The sequence below is a fragment of the Numida meleagris genome, chromosome 7 (genome assembly GCF_002078875.1).
Source record: "Numida meleagris isolate 19003 breed g44 Domestic line chromosome 7, NumMel1.0, whole genome shotgun sequence".
Taxonomy (NCBI): domain Eukaryota; kingdom Metazoa; phylum Chordata; class Aves; order Galliformes; family Numididae; genus Numida; species Numida meleagris.
Genome location: NC_034415.1, coordinates 4,043,343 through 4,066,585, shown reverse-complemented (window position 1 = coordinate 4,066,585; position 23,243 = coordinate 4,043,343). Strand labels below are relative to the sequence as shown.

Genomic DNA, 23,243 nt, shown 5'->3' with positions numbered 1-23,243 from the left:
AAAACAGCAAGGAGCCATGCTCTGCTCTGGAGCTCCCCTCTGTAAGTGCTGGGCAGGCGAGGGGAGCCTGGCTCTCTTTTCTGCAGGGAAGGATGAGGAAAGACATCGAAACTGGAGGGGCAGTGTCTGGGAGCTTTTGAGTTTTGCTTTCTTTAGAAAGCAATTTATTTTTAATAAAGCTGTTAAAAAAAGAAGACACCTAGAACTTTTTTTTTTTTTGCTTAGAAAAACCTACACAATTATTTCAAAGCGGGTTGGCATTTACTGCCTTAGACAGGTCTGATACAAGCAGCCTCGACTGCAACATTCATCAAGGGTGAAATCTTTGCAAATTTCACTCCCAGCCCCAGCAGATGAACTGCTGGAGAAAAGAGGGAAGTATCAGTGAGTGTCAGGCATTCTGTGCAGGCTATGTGACTGCACCAGCAGGACAAGGTAAACAGGCGAGCACAGCTGGCCCAAGGCACAGCCCTGCCAGGATGAACATGTGGCTGTGATCAGCAGGAGGAGGAGGAAGGAATCGTTCCCTGCTCCTGCAGTTGTAGTCTGTAAGAAAACCCAGAGTATTCAATTTTATTCAAGCTACCAACACATTCCAAGAGACTCTGAAAGGTCTGGAATCAGACCTTATGTCCAAATTACCCATCTTGTCCATTTCCTCTTTATTTTTCTCTATCCTGAAGGAGAAATTCCAACACAAGAGCAAAGGTGTACCACAGGAGTTGCTGAATTTTGGACGATCTCCAACTCAAATGAACGCTCAGCTCAGCAGTAAAACTTACACTTCCATTGTCACAAATATTAAAGATGGTTTCCCTCCTTAGGAGTCTTAAAGTCATAAATGTCTTCCTGGACTTCTGCTGTGTCTCCTAAAACACTTGAGCTCCATATAACTTTGGAAGTATTTTTCATTGTGTGCAAAGAAGCCCAGGACTGGATGAACAGAGAGTGAGAAACTCAATCTGTTGTACAGACCACAGCTTGTGGTTTTCTGTTCTCAGACCGTCTCTTAGATGCTTCAGCAGTCAGCACAAGTTCAGAGACCAATGCCCAGCCTGAAGCTGACAGAAATCACAAGGCCGTGGATACAAGACTTAATGCTCCCTGCCCAGCTCTGCTTGCTGACCAGGCACCAGCAGCTCAGCAGGAAGACAGCACCCACCAAGCAGGACACCTGGCTGGAGTGCCCCTCCACTACCCTAAAAGTGATGGTTTCAAGCAACCTGCTCAACTTAGTGCTGGGATGGAGTAAGTAATGAGCATACACCACTGGGGAGAACTGTTAGGGCAACAGAAGCAAACGCTCTCTTGCAGTTACTAGCCATTGCCCTTCATTTATGGCAGGTGACAGACACTTGGCTTTAGTCTGCTCTGAGTGGGTATTAGGGGTGTTACAAAGCATGCCACGATGTGGAGCTTGAGTGCTATGGCAGCATGAGGGTGAGAAGCAGACCACACCGAGACCTCAGCCCAGGACTGGCTTCCATGGGAGGAATGCGCATGGCCAAACCCGAAATATGCAGCTCCAACACCTCTGCAGCAACACAGCACTGGCTGCACATGGCGTAATGGTAACAAGACTAACTCCTTTGCCCACACAGCTCACGCTTTAAGGGAACTACCAAATGCTTTCTCTGACTTTCCACTATCCCATCACTGAGGTATGCAGCAGCTCCCCAGGCTCCAGCTCGCTGTAAGACGGGTCTGTTTCTTTAATCAGGGAGCCCAGTGGTAAGGCTCAAACAATAGCAACTGTGCACAAAACCACCACTGAATGCACGAAACCTCTGAGTAATCCTGCTCTCCCACGCATTAACTTGTGATTGCTCAGCTTAAGTAAAGGCTCCAAGCCACGCAGAAACCGATACAAGTACGCCTGATGGATGGTACTTCCAGCAGCCCCCAAACAATGCGTGCTCTGAAAGCTCAGAGGCCACACCACTACCAACCAAAGACCTGCAGGCTAGGCAGGACACCATCCCAATGGGCAATGGTGAAAGATTTGCGCTTTGCTTGCTTCACGCTTACAAAGAGCAGACTGTGGTAGCATGCAGCTCAGCTGCCCTTGGGTGGTTTCCTCATTGTTTGTAGAAGATGATTAACCTTACTACTTCTGTTTTCTCCCTAACGCTTGTGCTACCAGAACAAGAAATGAGACACGCCCTTAAGTCTTTCAAGAATTGAAAATTACTGATTCTCCATGCTGCGGACTGCAACAGCAGCAGACAAATCCCATTTCCTAGCTACCCAGGCGGGTGCCTTTATTTGCAGGCTGCTCAGTGGTTCTCAACTATAAATAGATTATTCACTTTCCAGGATAGTCCTGGAAAGTAGAGGAAAACCCATCAGGACACTCCAGAGAGGAGCTGCACCAAAACCTCTACGAAAGGCCAGCAATTCTAGTGCAGCTGCTGTAGGTCAACAGGACACAAGAGATTTTGAAGCAGAAGCTTTACTTAGCTGCATCAATCACCACCTCAGTCATCTTCCATCCCAAACACAGCTTAAGAATTTTTGGTTACATCAGCGAGCTTGTTTTTCTGTTTGAAAGGGATTCCAGCCATACAGAGATGGCCAACTTGTAAGCAAAAAAATAAAATAAACCCACATCACCTTCTCAACCTCCCCACCCTGGTTCCAGTCTCTTTGTAGATCTGTCCTTCCTCTTTCCAGCTTCATGTTTTTCTTTGTTTTCTGTCCACTAAATATCTGAAATAGTGGTTACTACATTCTGGCTGGCTGGCTATCCATAAAAATATTCTAAAACTGTTGTTAGATGATCACCATGTAAATTCGAGCAGACTGATTGGTGTGAAAAAAAAGTATCTAGCTGAATGTTTTTCATAGCCAAAAAAAGCAATGCTAGGGCCACAAGCAAGCAAGGCTTACATGCTTTGCTGCCTCAAGGAGCAGATACGCAGAAAACTCATCTTTTGCATCTTCTGTGACCGTTCTCCCTTTCCTACTTTTTTGTTCCTACTACAAAAGAAAAAAAGAAGGCCAGCAGTTTGCTGCCTCTACCAGTAGGGCTAGAACTCGGACTAAAAAGAATGCACAAAATAATTTATATTCAAATGGGAACAGAGAAGAAAAATAAAAGAAAATGGTTCCTAAAATAAATACATAGATTCTTTAGACTAGCACACGTGTTTGTTTTCCATTTGTTTCAGCATTGTTTTAACACATTCTCAGATCTGGTTAGTACCCTGGCATGCTCTAACAGAAATATGGAAATTACCAGTCTGGAAAATTTTCAGATTTCCTATCGTGAGCGATAAAAAAAGCACAGCTAATCAGATGCTGCTTAATGCCAGGAGTCAGCACTCGCTCAGGGTGCAAAGCCATCTGAGAACCTGACAGCGCTGACCAACGCACGCTCTCGCAGAAGGCAAGCACAAGAGCAGATACCTGCCTCCAGATGCTGTGCTTCCAGCTCCCAGCTGCATGCCAAAGCCTGTGCTCTCGCTGCCTTTTGTGCAAACACTGCGGGCTGCCAATTTCTGTCTTGCACCTCATGGTATGTAAGGCTGAGGCAAAAGGGTGACCTCCCCAAGGAATGAAATCAAAGAGCACCCTTCTCCCTTCATGCACCTCACCAATCATCCTTAAGTAATAATAAAAGGGAATTTTTATATACGTTATATCCAAATCTAAATAATTTGCAAAGATTAGAGAATAGTTCATTGACACACAGACGAGACATTCCTGTGCACCTTTCATCTTGTATAAAGCAAATGTTGAAACTTTTACTAATAGAATTCCCGCTACATTACTTTTAATAATTCAAAGTTTCAGATTCTATACTAATATTTAATACAAACAATCCTAGAATAGTTTAGTAACACCGTATAATATAACGCAGAGCTACAGTTAACTCTACATGAGCCACTTTCATAACCAGAAAGCATTAATTTCTCATTCTCACTGAATTTAGATTACATTCTTTATCAGAGATAACACGGTGCCATTTCCAAGAGTGAAGAATGTTTCTTGTAACTGGTTATGTGAACTAGACTAGACTTTCCTTCCAATATTCTCAAACAGGATTTTTGGGCTGATGTGCTGGTTTCCCTGCCAGACTTCCTGCACCACTCCCTTATTCACCAGTTCAATGTTACAGATCACCTACACACAAAGTGCAGTTGTCAGCAGGCAGCATTCTGTTTCAGCAGAATAATCTTACGTGCTAAATTCGTTTGCCAAGGGCTGCCACATCCTGGACCGCTTCCCATAGTCGGCTTCATAGTCCTCCATGGAGCATCCCAGACATCTCACCATTAACAAACAGCCAACAAGTGGCCGTGCACCCTGCAGGAAGGAGGGACTACCTGGGGTTCCTCTGCTGACCCTCTGGAAGCCAAGAATGGTCTGCAGGGCTGACCAGAGGCACTTCTGTGGCTTCTCTGATTTGACAGAAATAGACAGCTAAGTAGAAAACCTATATCTGTTCCTTTGTTTTACCTCTAGCCTTCAAAGAATCCCATCACTTCTGATTACAAAATTGAGAAGTATCTTATAATAAAGCCAACTAAGACAACCGCAAAATCTGCTGCAGAGTTTAGGGGGTGAAATTCCCACATTTCTGCTTTGTTCAGATGTCACTCTCTCTTTGCAATGGTTCGTTGGTTTTAAATAAAACAATATTCACTGCTAATATGTTTGAATCAAAACATTTTGTGCCTGAATGCTGTCGTGCCTCCATACGGGTTTGCAGATGATTTCCTACACAGAGGAAACGGCAAACATCTCACAAAGCTTCAAATCAGATTCATCTCCAGTTGACCACCACGTAGAAATAACATAATCTGCAGTTAGCTAACTTGGGAAGTTAAGTTCTTTTGCTGAACTATAAGCTAGAATGGACATTAAGACAAAAACATCATGTGTATTGGAAGCTTCTTCGTTACAGGCTAAGCACAACAGCAACCACAATTACCCACTCATGGCGCTACAAGGCAGTAACACCTCTATAAAGGTAAGAAAATGTACGTGGGAGGGGTGAAATCTGAAGTAGTGGTTTGTATATCCCACATTCTGAGCCTTCCAAAGGGTACTGCACAATCCATGTTCACACCACCTTGATACAGCCGAGTATTTTAACTGCAGTGTGCAACTGCTAGGGAATAAAAAAAGAAAAGGAAGATAAGAGTAACTCCTTGCTAATACACAGTTACGTTTCTCTTCACTGTCTAAATCCAACTCTTATTCAGACCACACATTCAGTCTCAGCAATTACAATGGCACACTCAGCTATAACACTGGCCAGGAGCAACCAGACGTTCAAGAATTTCTTCTTGCTCTATTTTATTAAACATCCAACAGGTCAAAAAATTAACCTTGTCACATTTCTGTAGTTATCAGTTGTTACACAGATAATGAACACAAACCGACCTTTCAGTCTGCCCTGACAGCAGTTCCTTGCTATCAGTCTCAACACGTTACTCACTTCTTGGAGCAGAGAAGCTGACACATGAACTTCAGAGCACCACAGTAAAACTTCCCACTCTCATCTTCTGTTTAGCTTCCAAGTCTCTCACAACTAACAAAAGCTTCAAGCACTCCATCTTGTCATTGAAATGGCGATGCAAATAAAATTGCTGGCTTCAGGAAGATCTCTGGTTCTTTTATGTCTCACCAAGAATAGTGTTTCTTGAGTGAGCAGTAATGCTTGCAAATACAAGTGAGATATAAAATGCAATCACGTAGTATCAGGAAGTCGATTTTTCTGCTTAATAATGAAAAAATCCGAAGACAAACCCTAAATGCACTAAGAAACCACGTCCCTATCAAAGGGAAATTATCAGTGTATTTCATTGCCCGAAACAGCATTTGCAGGAAGTGCAAATACTTGAAAAGTAAGTTCATCTTTAGCAAATTTACTAACATTATTAAAATACAAAACACCAACATTTCCAAAGTTTATCTTGGATAGAAACAAAGCCTTCCTCCAGACTGAGCCCATCTCATTCCTTTAGTGGAATGGGCTTTAAGGACAAACGGAGACATTACTCAGTACTAGGAACCTACTGAAATACCCTGCCCTTTTGAAAAAGCGATCAGCTTCATATAAAGGACCTCTACGTTCCAAAGTCAGGTCAAATACAGATACATGCAACAAACAGGTCCTTTTAATCTTCTCTCTTCCACAGCTTTCATTATAAAATAAGTGGGAAGCAATGTAGCATTTTTTCCTGCTCTAGCTCCTATGCCACATTGATACAGGTCAAATGGGAGTCAACTAAGCCAACAGACTTCCTAGCTTAAAAATAACACTTAACTTGTTAAAAAATACATTTGGCAGAACCTTGGCCAACGTGGAGACAAGACAGTAATGGCTTTGCAGCATCTCACTTTAACAGAGATACTGGAGCTACAAAAGCTCCACGTTTCATTTATATATTCACGAGTCTAGCTGTTCTCTAATGGCAGGTATGCATAAATAACAGGAAATAAATCTGCACAGTTTGAAAGTTTACAATAAAACATTATAAGAGAATAATCTTGTAAGATTATAAGAAGGAAATAAACTGCTTTCAAGACTATTAAAAGCTGCTGGCGAGAAAGAGAGGGAAACAACATTGTCACTAGGCCTATAAGACAAGAAAAAAAAGAGAAAATCATCGCTATTCACACCTAATGGACAGGACTGCAAAGCACTGGGACGAACAGTGGGATTTCCTGCACTGGATGCTAGAAGCAACTTGAACTAATAGTATTGAGATTAGCACGGGTACAAATAAACAAGCGAGCTCTCAAAGCTTTCAACTCTAAAAGGATTCTCAGTACAGGTCTTCAATCTCTTCAGGCATAAATGGAGCAAAAATGCTGTACATTGCACCGGTTAACAAAAGCTCAAGAGAAATGAGAAGTACAAGATCCAGCTCTTGTTCCTAAGAAGGACTCCAAAAGAGGATCCATTATATAGATGAGTCTGCTCCTGAGCAGCTCTCAAAAGACAGGTTTCAAGCTCAAGGCTTTAAAGCACAACACTGCCTACACTAAAAATTCAAACAAAAATCATAGTAAACTCACTTCTACCTACAATCAGGAGCAAGCGTATCGGGAATATGGCAAAGAGGAATTCTTAGGCAGCTAGGAATATGGCAAAGAGGAATTCTTAGGCAGCTTACCTGAGTGGACCGTAATTCAACATTATAAAAGCCAGTATCACCATCACACATAAGGTTCTTCTCTTGGGAGATGATACTTTGAGCTTCTGGTTCTAGAGAAGAAAAAACAGAAGACGCACAATAAAAATAAGACACAGACACACATAGGTATGTTAGAAGTGAAAGGAACCAGATTATGCTCACTTCATTACAGCCAGACCTTCATCACAGCCTCTTACCTCTAATACCACTTCATCCAGCTGCCTCTTCAGCGTGCTGTTTTCTTTCTTGAGCTTCTCATTCTCCAATAAGGCTGCCTCCAGCCTGGCTTCTAGTCCCAGCATGTATTCTTTCTTCTTCTTCCGTGATTGAAAGGCTGACTCCCGGTTTTTGATCATGCGCTGCTGTCTTCTCAAGACATTGATCTAGACAGGCAATTCAGAGTCCTGTTAATAACAGGCAATTACAAGTGCCACTACTTCATGCATAATTTCTGCTCCTCTACTTTGTCAGAAGTCTTGCTTCCCCCATTCTGCCTCAAATGAGCCAACATATTCAACACTGAGGTTATCATGGTACACCTCCAAGAGTTGCATCTCTTGGATTATTAAACTAAACAGGTCCTGCACTGCCTCTGTTTTCTGCTGCATTCTTAACCTTTCCCACATGCAGGGGACACAAAAAGCATACTCAAGCAGCAGTTTGATTTAATCAATCAAATTAAATACATATCTACAGGCTTGCAAGGCTGCAAGAACGTCTTCATCTCAACATACACTACATATAGGCTACAATCACCTGTTTTCCCAAGTTCTAGTTTTTTGGTTTCTCCTGAATGGAAGCCACTTCTGTACTGGTTGCACTTGTTTCTGTATTTTTTCCAGCTCTGTTATATAGTTTTTGAATACTGTAGAATATGCGATCTGAGATCATCTATGTGTGTCAAGCATATAGATGGCATATACCTGGAAGCATCTACACAACATTTTAATTCATATCACGAGCATGTTTTTGATGCAAATTTCCTGACCATTCTACTTAATATGCTTGATTTCACTCAGCAGTGTCCAACAGCACACAAGCTGGATTCCTTCTAGATGACGCCAAATCAGCAAATTCACTCCAGGAGGGCACAGAATGCACTCCAACTACTAGCAGGCATTCAGTTTGTGAGACCAGACAGGGACAGTCCAAAGGCACTCCTCCCCATCTCCCAGCAGCCTCGATGACTCTGATGCCTTTCCGAAGCAGAACAATCTATCTTCATTTACTACTTAGTCATTTTGTGGTTTGCACGGAGTGGGATGACCCAGACTGAAGGCATCTTGCTGCTGACAAAGACAATGATGGTTGATATGGCAGACCTACACAAAACAACTTGAAACTCCAAGCTCAAAGGCTACTCTGCAAGTTTCCTTTTCCTCACAGATCAGCAAAGGCAACTGTGTTTTTTGTTTTATTAAAACCAGAAGAATTCCTTTGCATCGTTAAGCCACAACAGGATGTGATTTAATTATGTTTACGCTGAAAGACAACTGAATGGTGTATCATATATAGACCTGAGTATCCTCCAGTAGCCTCCAGCGCATACCCTGGAGTAACATTTCTGTTAGAGTATGAAAGAAAAGAGATGAGATCTACTTTAGAAGTGTAGGAAAACTGAACAAGTAAGTCATAGAACAGTAGCATTAAAAAAAAAAAAAAAATCAGATTGTTAAGGTTTAGCTGCTTAAAGAACCTTAAATCACAGCTTTCCAACTCTGTATATACTGGCATATGGACAATATGTTGCTGTAGAGCTTTGATGTCTACAAGGAAATCTTGGAGTTAAAGTACCGGCACAGTGTTTGTCCACTGAAGGTATGTTAAAAGGTACCTCTACTGCTGTTTCCATCCCTACCTGCTACATTTCAGGTGGTGTTTTTCTAGACTGCCCTCCTTTAATCAGCGTTCTCCAAACACCATCATGAACAGCAGCTCTGTCCTGTATGATCCAAGGTGCATGTGCAACAACTGGATGTCAGTCTATGACATATCAATCTCACTTTGACTCAAGCTTCCATAAATCAAAACCAACCATCTGTGTCCCTGAGTTATTTTCTTTTAGCACACAATCCCTGAAATACTTCAAGTTCCTTGGCCAACTCTCAAGTACTTGTCTGGCTTTTCACAGGGAGTAAACCCTAACTGCATGCTTGGTCCTACCTAACTCTGTTGCAGGAAGTGAAAAGAGCTGTGTGAGTGAAATAGCAGCAATGCTTAAACTTGGAAGCAGTACAGCACCAGGCACTACGTAGCTGGCTCGGCACCAAGACAAACATGGTGCTTGGTGAGCATTTTGATAATCAAAAGAAAGAGAGGGAACCAGTCTATAATGACAGACAGCTTAAACAATATTACTTTGTGGAACACAGCTGAAAGGTAGCAAACATCTCTGCTAACTTAACAATTTCTGGTTCTCAGGGGACACAGACTGTAAATGGAAAACAACAGCACTAAAACCAAACATTAATCAGTGATGAAATTCTTACTTCCCAACTCTAAAAATTACACCATCACATCAAAAAGCAGATGTTGTAAATATAGAGAAGGGAAAGGCTCATTGCAAAACCCTGTTTTAAACTGTACTGCCTAGACTCAGATCTTCAGAGTCCTCACTGAAAGTCATGCACTTTTACAAATAAACTCTGCTACCTCAAAATAGGATTCCAAAGGAAACTCAGTTTGAGCAAGATGCAACCTCCACTCAGATGCAAGCTGTGTGGCACAGGATAATATATTCCTGCCAGAAGACAGCACACAGGTCACTGGGTAAAAGTTAGTTTAATGACTAAAATTAACAGCCCTCCCCAGAGTTTTGGGTACACACACTGGGCATATTAACACAGAGCTGAAAGTCCAAACCACCTCAGCTTTACATTAGTTGGCTTCTTACCCCAACTTATGAAAGCTGCTGCCTTTGAAAATACGTCTTAAATGCAGAAACACGAAACCTATAAAAGCATTTCTCTATTCTTTTGAAAAATCTGGAGATTTTGTCTCCAACTCAACAGAACACAACTTCAGAGTTTATCTCATATTAAAATTACTCGATGCACAGCACAGAAAACGGGATTCTTTAACAGAAATACATACTTACATTGAGTAATTTTACACAGTCTTATTTTTTTTAGCAACAAAATCAGGAATTCGAATTGAACCCTTTCTCACTAGAGTGGAAACATGGAAAGGTTCTATAAGCACACAACTGAATTGGACTCCCCTTGCACATCTACTGCTTGTATCCTCATACCATTTAATTGCAACAGGAATGGCGAGCTTTTTTTTTATTATTTAAGAGCTTCTTTCCTCCAACTGGCAGAGTGGCTTGCAGAGGCAGCATGTCTTTTGCCCAATTTCAAAGTTAAAAGCACTTCACCAGTTTCCTAGTGAAGAATGACTGCAATGAAAGCCTTCCACTCCTCTGCTGCTGGCAAGATGCACAGACATGTGCCCACCAGGACAAACACCACGCAGGTCCCTGACAAGCACAGATTACTGCCAACCGATCTTAGCCTGATCCATCTGAAGGGCTGAGTGTTAAGCTAATAGTTTATCCCTCTTAAACCCAAAAGAAAGTTCTGCAGTGCTTCTCTTTACCCTGCAACATCTGCTTAGATTAGCAAACAAAAACATGTGTTAGAGAGCTCATATGACAGCTACATCTGTGCAGTTCCTAACGCCACATATGGTGTCTACAGCAGTTGCAAGATGTTTTAACTCCATTGATGCTGGCTGTATCCTGAAACATTTGTTGTTCTTCAAAGTGCTGTTTCACAATATGAACCAAAGAGCAGCTGCAGCTGTTTTTTCATGCTTCAGTAAATGTAGGTAAGATGTCCAGCATTTAGGCTGATACCAAGTCTTAAAATCACCTTCTTAGAACTTCTTTAGGTGGAAATACCCACACACAACCATCATTTAAAACATAGCCAACCATTACCCAAGCTACATATTTCACTATGGACTGTCACAGACATTGATATAAAGTGTGATGACAATAAGGAGTTTTTGTCAATTAAACTCCACATTAAGACAGTGGCAAGATGCCATACTCATTCTGATTACAGGGAGCCACAAATCTAATGACTGCAGACAGAATTTTTCAGCTTGGCTTTTTATATCTAGCTGTTATAATCTAATAATGTCTTCTAACTGACCTTCTGTTTTTTGAAAATTCACAATTAAGTTTCCATTGCAGTGTGGCTTCCAAATTATCTGTAGCAAGTAATTATTTTTTTAAATTAAAAAAAAATGGAGCCCAGAAACAAACATAAATAGTGAAGAAAATTTAACATCAAGCGTGACCAGCAATTCTGAGCTGCTGGGAAATTGTACAAAAATTCCCTTTCAAAGAAAGCACACGCCTCTGAGAATCAGCGTCTTGCACTGCAACTTCTGGTGGCCAAAGTGGCATGTCAGGCAGAACAAATGGTATATAGTTATACAGAAGAAAATGAAGCAAGTGTGCAAGAGGAACCTCAAACAAACTCCATGATGAGAAGATGCTGCAACCCAGATCACCAGTTTGTTAAGTTCAGCTGAAACAATGGCTTTGGTCAAGTTTATGCTAAGTCCTTTGCTGAGGAAGAGTTCATTAGAGAGGCTCACTGACATGTGGACTAGGATTCTCAACAGTGGGTACAAAGAGGTATTTGAGATACTATTACAAAGATGACAAATAAAGTAAGACACAGCAGAGACTTACCACTTTCTCTCAGTTAAGGGAGAGAAGATGTCAGTGCTAGAACAGATGTTGTAATAGTGCTTGAAAAACAATCTTACAAGTTTTAATTAAACCTGCAAGACAATTTGAAAATACTAATTCTGTTCTCTTGCATAGTTACACAAATTTAACTCTGTTTTGGTCTAGCATAGCCAATGAGCCTGTTAATGCACAGTATCTCTTCACCCGGACAGATATGCTTTCCAGCAAGAAAACTACTTAAGGGTTCCATTGTTCAAGAAGAAACCCCTAGAAGAAGTTCTGCTTCACAAGCAAAGATGGAAGTCTGTTTTTCCAGATTTAGATTCAATGTCTAACTGAAGTTTCAAAGTTAGAAGAGAACAGCTTTACCATTAACAGACAGGAAGAACAGAAAACATCTTAAGAACCTGAGTCCTCTTTGCATTATGAAACTGGGAACAGTGCTTGTTTCCGTGCATGAGAACAGTTCTTGATAGTAGAAATAGGCCATTTGCGATGGAAATTCTTTTGCAAAGCGTGACGCTACTGAAGAAAGGCTAGAAAATGAGTCTGAGCTACCAAACAACGCACTGGAAGTTATCCAACCAGTTTGACACTTCCCCTCTGTTCTGCATTAAAGCCAAATTAACACACAGCTAATAGCACAGCTAACTTACTTTTAGTACAGGCATGCTAATTTCTGCCTGCTGAGTACAGGGGTTAAAGGCTTCAAACATGAAGTATTCCATATCACATCTTACGAAGTTTCAGTTATTTAACGTCTTCTCCAGTTTCATTTGTCCCGTGTCCTTTGGATTTTTGTAAAGAACAACTTCCCCAACATTCACATTTGTTGATTTCTTCACTTCAGAGGCATAAAATTAATTCCTTTAATAACACTTCTCACAAAAGTTCTTTTGGAAAGAGAGGCAACACAAATGGTGAATGAGTGTCCTTAGGAAATACTAATGACTGAGCACCTCTCGTCTCTGCCAGAACCCACGCTGAACTGCTGCCAGCTGAACTGCGCTGTGAAACTCATGATCCTTGCCAGGTAAGTGGGTCACGATACTATACAATCTCCTGTGAATGGACATTGCTTTCTCCCCCACAGTGAGATGCAATAGGGCACAGCTCACAACAGCTGCGCCTGGAATACTACAACAAAGAACAACACCCTGAGAGTCTAGAGGCCACAAATAAGAAGCTTCAGTATCCTCACCCAAACACAGCTTCCTTCACTTCAGAAAACAACAAAGAACTGAAGCAGCTCCAAACTAGTAGGAATCAATTTAACACCCAACTTTCAAGCTAGTTAACATGACAAAGCTGAACAGGAAAAGAAAAAAAAAGTCACACCTTGCAAATGCTATTTCTGTTCACAGCTATTGCTTTCTGTCATCTCCTGTGGACAGTCAAGAACACGCACAAAGTAAATACACCAATACTATCTTCTGCCGCAATGTTTACAAACCTGGCTGAAAACTCCAGGCAGGCCAGCAGATAGCAAGCGGCTCCCCTTCCCCACACTTTGCCTTTCATTATATATGGAATTATTTGTTCAGAGAAGCTGCTGACCACCCTGTTCCTGTAAGATCAGCCAAACTACAGCACTTTTTTCTTAAGACTCTGAAGTGACCGGTGGTCCTACGACATTTGGTACGCAGGTAACTGAAAACTGGTTAAAGTCAAGCTTTGATTATTGGCTATCATCACAAAACCAGTACTTACATCCAGTCCCACTGCCGGTGTGCTGCTTTGGAGCAAGGGTTTAGTCACTGCGATTTTGCCGTTTGTTGAGCCATTTCCAGCAGTCGGGGGCAATGCATTCACAGTGTGATTGTGAAGCTGCGTGGTCCCTCCAGTGATGGCAATGACTGGCTGAGAGGCAGGAAGCACACCAGAAGCCTGCAGCTGTACCACTGCGGGCTGAGGGAGCACCACTGATTGACCTAGAACACAAGAACAACCATGAGTGCTCAGCGTATGACATGAAATGGATTTGTATGTGATCTATTTATAGGGCAATACTGATACAGACGGCAGGAAGTTTTGTTCCCCTGATCCACACTACTCATCTTCAGCATTAGTATACTCCACAGGGGAAAAAAGAAAAAAAAAAAGTCTGAAAAGAAGCTTGCATGGTTCTTCATCCATCCTGTAAACCAAAACAATACCTATTAAAGGAATTCATTAAGTCAATATCTCTACCAAAACCTCATGGCTCTTCAAAGTCAATTTAAAAAAAAAAAAAACCAACACTTTTCAGAAACATTACTTGTTTCAGTATTGCTAATGCTTGAAGCACACAAACCAACTTTTTCAAAGAACCTAACCAGTTCACCTCAATTCTTCTTCTCCCTTTTGTCCATCTCGACTTTACTGCTGTGTTTGGAGGAAATGTTACTACAAGAAGTGACTCATGCTCAAAAAAAAAAAAAAAAACATGAACAGGAAAGAACAAACAAAAGTTACAGTTTCAAAACGAGTTGATGCCTCAGCTCACACTAAGACAAGACCAAGACGTTGGAAAAAAAAGAACTGCCTTATATTAGAAACATTATGCACAAGCTGAACAGAGCTTAGAGAAAAGTAAGCAGAAGAAATGAGGTAATTTCCAAAGAGCTTTGAAATGGAATTAAGAACACTCACATCCAAGAAATCTCAGTCCAAGAACTACATTTAACTCAAGCAGGTGCTCGAGTAATATTTTCTTGCATGAAAGCACACGAACATCTCTTTAATCCTTTGTAACAAGATGACCTGGCTGCCTTTTAGAAGCAGCACATTCCAGCTGACATTCCAATCAATATGCATGACTCTGTATTACAACTTAGCCAACTTTCTGGAAGATGAAGTCATTTACCTAGCGCTCCAAGGTCTTATGTCTGAGGTGTAGGATTAGGTCTCCTTACTGCAGAGATGATCTTAAAAAGCATAGCAAGTTAGCACTATCCTATTTAAGGACTTCAAATGGTAAATTTGAGATACTTTCAACACTTCTTTTTTTTTATGTGTAGAACATGTGATGGTCTAACATTGTGCTTTCTTCTTCTAAGCTTTCATGAAAGGGACTATGAACGTATCATTCTTCACTCTCCTTGAAATTAATGGCACATTTTAATCTGGCAGCTCCTGCTACATGCAGGGCATTTTTAATAATGAAAAAAATCCCTATGGTTTTTGTGATAGAAGTAACACTAAAGAATTTTTAAATGCAACATCAAAGTAAATACACTGCATGGAAATACTTTTCCAACAGTTCTTTCTCTCTAGTGCCTCATAGAAGCTACTCGGGGAAAAGAAGCTGATCTTCATAGTACTGCATTTATAACACAAAAAATCTGTACCTCCAAAATCCCTTATTCCAGATGGTATTTTATCAGCTGGAACATCAGACAGAGTAAGAATTAGGTCACGCTGACTGCGCTGACCTGTGTTTTAAGTAGTCTAACAATCTTAGGCATGTTGCAACAAATGTCAGCCTCTCCAGCTATGGCTTAGCTCCTGATGGATGAGCAATTAGTAAGAAAGACAATTCTTTCACTATTGTAATAATTTCTAGATACTTTCACTGAATGTATTTATCTCCTTTCCCATCCAGTCATTTCCTGTGCAGTCAATTGCAAGAATCTGCAGCCATCAGCTGGTGAAAACAAGCAACTGCAACTGACTATTTCTGCAATGCAAGTGATGTTCCTGCTCTCGTGGCAGAAGAATAAACAATGCTTGGGATTCTGAAATGAAGACTCAGGCTCAAATAAACTAGTTACAGAGTAACAGGAGGAATGAAAACAGATAGATGGAAAGGAAATGATTTGCCCCATTAACATTAGCTTACAGCTTTAAGTACTGTAACTCCTAACACTACGCTCTAACTTTTAGCAGATTTTGTAACATCCTATTTAATGTTATTTAGTTAGATAAAAAGCCATAAACTCATGTTTCATATGGGTGAAAATGGCTTATCACTCCTTCCTGAGCTTTCAAGTTTCATTCAGAGATCCTAACTGATTCTGTTGATCTTCCTTTGGTTAAAACAGAGTACAGCTGGATTAACCTTATGCATCACTTGTCAATCACAAGTAGAGCAGAGTAAAAGATCCCTGGGGATCCATCCAGATCAGCAGCTTTATCTCCATGATTCTTAATGCTCAGGATAGTCTCTTTTCCCATATTGTCTTCTATTCCACACAATGCTCAGGTAACTGCTGTTTTTCACACAGCTACATAAGAGAATTGAGGCCGTTTTCTCAGCATAAAGCTTTTTAGGCAAAGCATACATCGCCCTTCTTTCAATCCTAACTCTCCTGTTTCACCTGCCAAACATAACTTCAGTCTAGGGACTATCCTAGAGGTAGTGTTTACCCCCAGGACCTGACTCCGCAATGACAATTCACCTACCTTTAGGAGGTGCTGGCTGGATGTTAACAACTGGTTGATGCTTTGGCAGTGGCACAAGTGTTGGAAGTGTCTGAATAATGATGGTTTTAGCTGGGATGCCGATGTTAGCCTGAGCCTCGGGTACAGCAGGCAAAAGAGGTTTTGGTTGTATCAACGGCCTAGACGCTGTCTGACCACACCTCTTCAGATTCTTCACAGAATTATTTGCTAGGAAAAAAAAAAAAAGACAGAGTTGGAACAGAAATTGTAAAGTGAAAAATTTCAGTAGTGATAACATGGCTTTTGGTATCCGTCATTATCCATCTATATCTGTTAAAATTGATGTATCCATAGATGTGGAATCTGAGTAACTCAACCTCTCGTACCAGACCGAGAAGCAATGCCGACCACCGGTTTCTTCCCTGCATCTACTTCAGAGGGTGCGGGGCTTCTGGAGCTCTTGCAGTAGAGGGAGATAGGAGACATCTGGGAACTACAGCTGAAGTCCACATCATCCTGCAAACAAAAAGTAGATGAGACTACTGCTTCAGAAACAGATAAAAGTGACTACTAGAAATTGAGAGTACAACTGTCTTTTATCACAGGTGTTGCTACTGCAGGAAATAGGAGAAAGGTTTTCCTCTGCTATCTTATTCTGGTCAGTGCCAAGTACCACTGACAACCAAAGCAGCACCACTCCATACCAGCAAAATGAAGGGGGCAGAGACCAGCAACTGCTAGAATCAGACGCCTTTAGAAGGTATTTTGTTTGGCAAACAGGCCAATAAACACAACTGAGGAAGCAGAACTGAACATGCTTTTTTAGGAATGGATTACAGTAGGAAAAAAAGGAAAATATTACTGAAGGAAAGTTGTTTTTGCAAGGGTTGGAAAAATACATTGTTTCCTCTTATGCTATGAAGTTGACCAGATAAATCAATTTTTTTTTTATTTGTCTCAGCTGGGTCTGGATTAATCTTGCCATCTGTGTTACATGGAGGTTTCTGCATACAGGCACATTCTGCACTGGAGAGTCCACAGATGATGGAGAAGGAACTGAACAACTTGAAGGGGCTGGTGATAAGGGCTCCGTCTTCACATTTGCATCTGCAAGAGACAGACAAATAATTTTTACTGTGCAAGTCTTTAACAAGGGGAAATCAGTAAAGAACATCACTCCACACTAGCTATTTAATTCCCAAAGCAAGACACAGCAGAAATATTGTGAGATAAAGGATATTTAGATTGTAGGGAAGCTCCTATCAGCTGTACGCATCCTACAGAAACACAGCACAACTTCTCACCGTAGGACTAGACCAAATCATTTCACAAAAATTACTGGTACCATAAAGCTGTAACAGCTCACTCTTGTGGGGCAAGATGGAATTGTATCTGCAAAATTCAGCTAGTAAGTTACCTGAATAAGAGTGGCTCGTAATATTCCAAAGGTCCGAGTCCCAGGACATCAAATCCAAATCAAAATGAAAGTTATACAGATCATTTTCCTGAAATGACTGTTCAGAAAGAGAAACAAGATAAGAAGACAATGTACACCGAGACCATCAGCTGTTATGTTCGCATTCTAATGTTTCTGGACAAGCAAAGGGACTATCACTTCAGTTGCCTTAAGGCACATGGAGATAATAGCCTTGAGGGGGGCATTCTCAACTGGAATACATGAAACATGGCTTCTTTTAAAGCTTGGAGCTATAGGAGAGAAGCAGTTCTGTTCAAGAGTATCATTAATTATTGTCCTGTTGTCAGTAATTTGTAAAGCAAAAGTTCTAAGTGTAGTCACTGAACCACCCTGAATAAATTATAGGATTGGTGACTTGTTGCCATCACCCTCCTTCACCTTCATCGAAAGGTGATGAACTGATGCTCTTTCGTCATCAGATCTCAAGGCACTTTATAAATGAAAGCAGTACCAGCATCAGTTTAACAAGAGAATGAGAGACCCAGAGACTGATTTGGTCAGGAACATACTGACCATCTTGGAAATGAATCAGGCATCTCTACACTTGAATAAACTGACATCACCACCTTCTAGAACCAAAGACATGAGTTTCATTACCCAACAGGAAAAAAAGGAGACTAAAATCATCTCCTACACATCAGTTATTGTACAGCCTTTAAAACAATGGTCAGTTTTCTGCTTCACATTTTTCTGCTGCTAAGCTTCAGTCCTCTATCAAAACATAATATTTCTATGAGCGCTGGCATCAAATACAGACTGCTCTCTAATGTTATGTGCTTGTTTTATATAAATACATACCTAGGATTTTCTCACTAAAACCTTTCCTGCAAAAATACCTTCCTTTAAATTCTCAAACTGCCTCATGAAGGGTGGCTCAGAAAGTCTGCAGACTGCACAGAAATTGGTACTTGCAGGCAATGGTGAAGAAAAAAAGCCCATTAGAGAACATTTATAGGGGGAATGAGCAAATGCCACGGCCCAAGCTGTGCAGTAAGAGTCTCCCACACGTAACTAATGCTGACGTGCTGACAACTGATGTCTTAGCCTCGTACAATCCAGCAGTTCCCACATTTTCTCCAGTGCCTGTCCTACAGTGCCTGTAGGAAAGCTCATAGTAACTGAGGTTGACATGGAATAGCGGACAGGCTTTGCTATCTGCGGGTTAGGCCACGGTGGACAGCGGGAAGGCAAGAGGAGGCACAGAGAATAGGAAATCCACACGGCAAATGTCCTGGAACAGAGCCAGGAGGAGGTGTGACTAGACAGTGAAAAGCACAGGGCTACACGTGCTGTGCTCCAATAGAGGCTGAAGAGAAAGTCCTAAAGCAGACAAGCGCGTGCCTTTAAACGCGACTTCCAAACCTACCGCTGTACCGCTGACGGTTCATTCAGGGATGGGCAGCCCCATCCCCGCCCGCCCAGCTCCCGCCCAACCCGCAGGTGCCCGTGACGCCCTCCAGCCGCCAATACACGTCCCAAAGCTCCGGTCTCCGCGGGTGCCAGAGCCCCGTCCCGCCGGTACTCACGTCGGGCTCGTCCCTCGGGGCGCGCCGCGACTCCGCAGCACCGAGCAGCTCGCCCAGCTCCTCGCCTAGCACCGTCTCTGCGGGGAAATTGCGGCCTCAGCACCGGGTGACAGAGCAGGAAATCGAGTTCCGCCCGGCCGCAGGGCCGGCCCGGATCTCCGGTCGCAGACCCCTCCTTCCCCCGGCCCCGCCACGCTTACCCCAGTCGAGGCCGCCCCCCGCCGCCGGCAGCAGCCCCACGGGCTCCCACTCGGCCTCCGCCGCCGCCATCGCTTCCGGCTTCCTACTCTCGCACACGTCTACTTCCGGCAGGGGCCCCGCCCCCTACGGCGGCCGCCAGAGGACATTCTAAGCCCGCCCCCTCCGCGGTGGCCACCTCCCACACAGCACGCACGGAACCTCGAGGGAGAGCAGAGGCGTTTATTGAGAGCCTGTTGGCCAGGGCCCGGCCCCAGCAGCAGATCGAGGAAGGGAAGGGACTACAGTCCGTGTTTCCACGCCCCTGCGGCTCTTCAGCGGCCTTGCCCACGTGTGGGTATAGGCTGGGGTGGGCGCAGAGCTCTGCAGTCCCAGCCCCTTAGCGCTGCTTCAGGGCAGCAGGCAGCAAGGGTCTGCAGGGCAAGGCGTGAAGAACCGTCAGGGCCTGGTGCTGGCGGGGACAGTGTTCCCGGCTCCGCGTGGCCTGCAATGACACGGGAGAAGTGAGCCAAGGGAGGTGACTGGGTGTACCCTCACTGAGCTTCTCCACCCAGCACCAGTGCTCCAGGTGGAGATCAGCCCACGTGCTGCCCAGAAGCAGATGGATTTTTCATGCACACCTTCCAGTGTGCTGCAAGCACTGTGCTGGCATTCGCCTTACAAGGTGGAGTCATAGGCTGCATTGGTGAAGAGGCCTGGTGCTCCTAGGTCACTGGGAAAAAGCATAAAGAGTGTCAACTTGGGGGAAAAAAAGAGATAGGAAACATCGTGCTTGCACGAGGAAAGCGCTTGTGTCTTAGCCACTTCTGCTCAGGGGCTGCACACTGCAGGAGCTACAGAATCTTTGTCTTTTGAAGTACACCAGTTGGCACAGCCTCGTTAGCTCCCAGCTATGCTCCTACTGCTGTAAAAGCAGCCTCATGCGCAGATAGAGGTGACAGGGTAGTAGGGGGGTGACCACAGTGATATCACCCACTGGTCTGGGGATGGATGCCAAGTACAAATCTTACCTGGTGGGGTTCAAGAGCTTCTTCTTCTCCTCTGAGAGTAATGTTGAAGTGTCCACAGAGAGGGCAGATACAAAAGAAAGAATCAGGTCTTTTTAGTGAAGGGCTTGAGAGGCAGCAGCAGGATTTGACAAACCAAAACAAATTTGACAAGCATAAGATAGAATGGAGTTGCTGGGGCAATTGCCTTTTGCCCCTTCAACAGTGAAGGTGTTTTTCTGGCTCCGGACCCAAGTCTGGTGGCTGGCACTCTCAGCAAGACCCAGGGCCAGGGAGGTGCTTCTGGACTGGGCCAACCCACGGCATATAGGACATGGACTGAGACAGTCACATCTATAAACCGTTTTGATCAACCCACTTTCCTTGGGGGTCTATAGCCGCATTGTCTGAGAGTCCCTAGCCAAAGCACCCATTGGCTGCAGGTTTTTATGTACCTCTGTTGCTGAGCTGCTTGGCAAGCAAGGCGATGAGCGTTCCAGAGAGCACAAGGCCAGCTACTGCCAGAGCACTGGTGCTGGTGTAAACCAGAACTTGTTTCAAAAAGGCAGCAGAATCCTCTGAAAAAGACCCACAAACACTCAGGTTGTTTTCAGAGGCATTCCACAGAGACAAAGCTGCTGGGTGCCTTCTCCACCCTCAAGACATACTGCAGGAGGCTGGGAAGCACAGCCCCACCATACCTTCACAGACTGGGGGATACCTGGTCCAGTTCCCTGTGGCTGCACACCTGAGCATCCCTGCTCCCATCTGGATAAAACCATCCTTGCAGGAAAAGGTGCAAGTGGAGTTGAACGTGAAGTTCCCATACAGATGAGAGCAGTTGAGGTGGCCATGGCTGGGGGCATCCAGCACTGGACAGCTGATGGCTGCAGGTAGAGCACAGCAGCAACACTGATGAGACAGAATTGTTGGCAGTGGAATGAAGGCACAGAGGCTAGGGAGCCAGGGGGTGAGCTGCTGTGAGCTGGGGTGCTGAAGGTAAAGGGATCTTGGGAAAAGTGATCTGCTACCGCAGAGCAGTGGGCACTGTGCTGGCAATGCCGTGGCAGTTCTCAGAAGAACTGGAGATTTCAGAGGGTCTGCCTCCTCATGGTGCTGCATATCCACTGTGCATAGCCCTACTGGGGTCACAGAAAGCATCAGGATAAAGGCAGTGATGCAGTCTCCATCACTGTATCCTTACACAGCTCCATTCCACTCCCACTGCTTGAGCACACCTGGCTCAGCTCCTCTGTGTCACAGAGGGAGACTGGGGACAGATCTTGAGGAAGGGGCAACTCTTCACCAGGGTACGTGATCCAGGAGCAGATGTGACCACCATAGCTCTACCTTGGCACTGCAGGGTGTCCCCAGTCCAGGTTCCAGTGGCTGTGCACTCACGGCTCTGTGGCCCAAACATCACAAACCCTGGCTGGCAGGAGAAGTCACAGATGGAGCCAAAGGCGAAGCTCCCGTGGAGGTGGGAGCAGTTCAGCTCTCCATGTTCTGGAGCTCTGAGCACTGGGCAGCTGATGGCTGAAAAGGAAAAGAAGCACACCTCAAGCAGGAGCCAGGGAACTGCAAGGCTTCATCCTTGGGATGAGAGGCCCAAGAACAGCCCAAGGTGAACTCCAGGCCAATGGCACCTTTACCAGCAGCTCTACCTTTGCACTGTGGTGTGTCCCCAGTCCACATCCTTGTGGCCATGCATTCACGACTCTGTGACCCCATGAGCTGAAACCCTGGCTGGCAGGAGTAGTCACACACGGAGCCAAACGTGAAGTTCCCATGGAGGTGGGAGCAGTTCAGCTCTCCGTGCTCTGGAGCAGTGAGCACTGGACAGGTGATGGCTACAGGAAAAAGAGGCACACCTCAAGCAGGAGCCAGGTTACTGTCGTGTTGAACTGTTGGGACATCCTAGTGTCATCCCCATATCAGAGACATCCCAAAATCTAGCAGCAGCTGTACCTTTGCATTGTGGAGTGTCCTTGTTCCAAGTCCCCATAGCTGTGCACTCATGGCTCTCTGGCCCCATGAGCTCAAATCCTGGCTGGCAGAAGAAGGCACATGTGGAGCCAAAGTTGAAGTTCCCATGGAGGTGGGAGCAGTTCAGCTTTCCATGCTCTGGAGCACTGAGCACCGGGCAGGTGACAGCTGCAAGGAGAGCAGGTCTCAGGGCAGATCCTGCCTATGCTGGAAGGAGTACATCTCCAGGTCTGGAGATGGGGCAGCCAGAAGTTCTGGGTCAATTCTGATGGTGCCTGCAGGGGATGGTTTCCTGGTCTCAAGGAGTGTTAATGCCTGGCCAGGAAGGTGTTGGCAGACCCAGTCCCTTGCTCTGCAGGGCTGTCAGTTCACACTCTGTGAGGTGGCTGTTGGGGACAGAGGATTTTCACTACTGGAACAGAATGGCAGGACGTCAGTGACGTGCCAGTGTGTGTCAGAGTATCAAGAGTGCACAGAGCAGCACAACAGAGCTGGGAGCTGCATTTTGGTTGCAGACAGAAGGCCAGCTGGGGGCATGGCCCTCACCCTGAAAGCTCAAGGCAGTGGTACTTCAGGCACCAGTCCTGTCAGCAGTTGTGGAGGGGTACACTGGTGAGAATCATGGGCCTGTGTGTGTGGGGCTGCTGAGGTGACAACTGGCAGAGGCTGAAGACAGCACAGGGCAGCCTTGTGGTAATGCCAGCGGCACTATGAGCGCTAGCAGCAGCTCTAACCTTTGCATCGTGAGGTGTCCCCACTCCAGGTTCTTGTAGCCATGCACTCACGGCTCTGTGGCCCAATCAGCACAAACCCTGTCTGGCAGGAGAAGTCACATGTAGAGCCGAAAGTGAA

The 23,243-nt window shown here is 44.2% G+C and overlaps 2 protein-coding genes across 5 annotated transcripts in view; both read right to left on the bottom strand.

The window, feature by feature from the left end:
• The window catches only part of ATF6 (activating transcription factor 6), a 76,608-nt gene extending 57,034 nt beyond the window's left edge, over positions 1-19,574 (bottom strand). For both annotated transcript variants that reach the window (XM_021405003.1, XM_021405004.1), the window contains exons 1-9: positions 19,422-19,574; positions 19,222-19,298; positions 17,636-17,732; positions 17,231-17,325; positions 16,605-16,734; positions 16,240-16,446; positions 13,567-13,787; positions 7,349-7,534; positions 7,131-7,222 (exon numbers count right to left, since the gene is read on the bottom strand). In XM_021405003.1, coding sequence (XP_021260678.1) covers positions 7,131-7,222; positions 7,349-7,534; positions 13,567-13,787; positions 16,240-16,446; positions 16,605-16,734; positions 17,231-17,325; positions 17,636-17,732; positions 19,222-19,298; positions 19,422-19,491 — 1,175 coding nt within the window. In that variant the 5' untranslated portion in view covers positions 19,492-19,574. The remainder of the gene's footprint in view (positions 1-7,130; positions 7,223-7,348; positions 7,535-13,566; positions 13,788-16,239; positions 16,447-16,604; positions 16,735-17,230; positions 17,326-17,635; positions 17,733-19,221; positions 19,299-19,421) is intronic.
• The window catches only part of LOC110402650 (P-selectin-like), an 11,291-nt gene continuing 7,669 nt past the window's right edge, over positions 19,622-23,243 (bottom strand). For 2 of the 3 annotated variants that reach the window (XM_021405006.1, XM_021405007.1), the window contains 6 exons: positions 21,756-21,876; positions 21,107-21,292; positions 20,861-20,983; positions 20,430-20,460; positions 20,040-20,131; positions 19,622-19,903 (listed from right to left, as the gene is read on the bottom strand). In XM_021405006.1, the coding sequence (XP_021260681.1) occupies positions 20,077-20,131; positions 20,430-20,460; positions 20,861-20,983; positions 21,107-21,292; positions 21,756-21,876 (516 nt within the window). In that variant the 3' untranslated portion in view covers positions 19,622-19,903; positions 20,040-20,076. The remainder of the gene's footprint in view (positions 19,904-20,039; positions 20,132-20,429; positions 20,461-20,860; positions 20,984-21,106; positions 21,293-21,755; positions 21,877-23,243) is intronic. The other variant, XM_021405005.1, reaches the window with a different exon arrangement.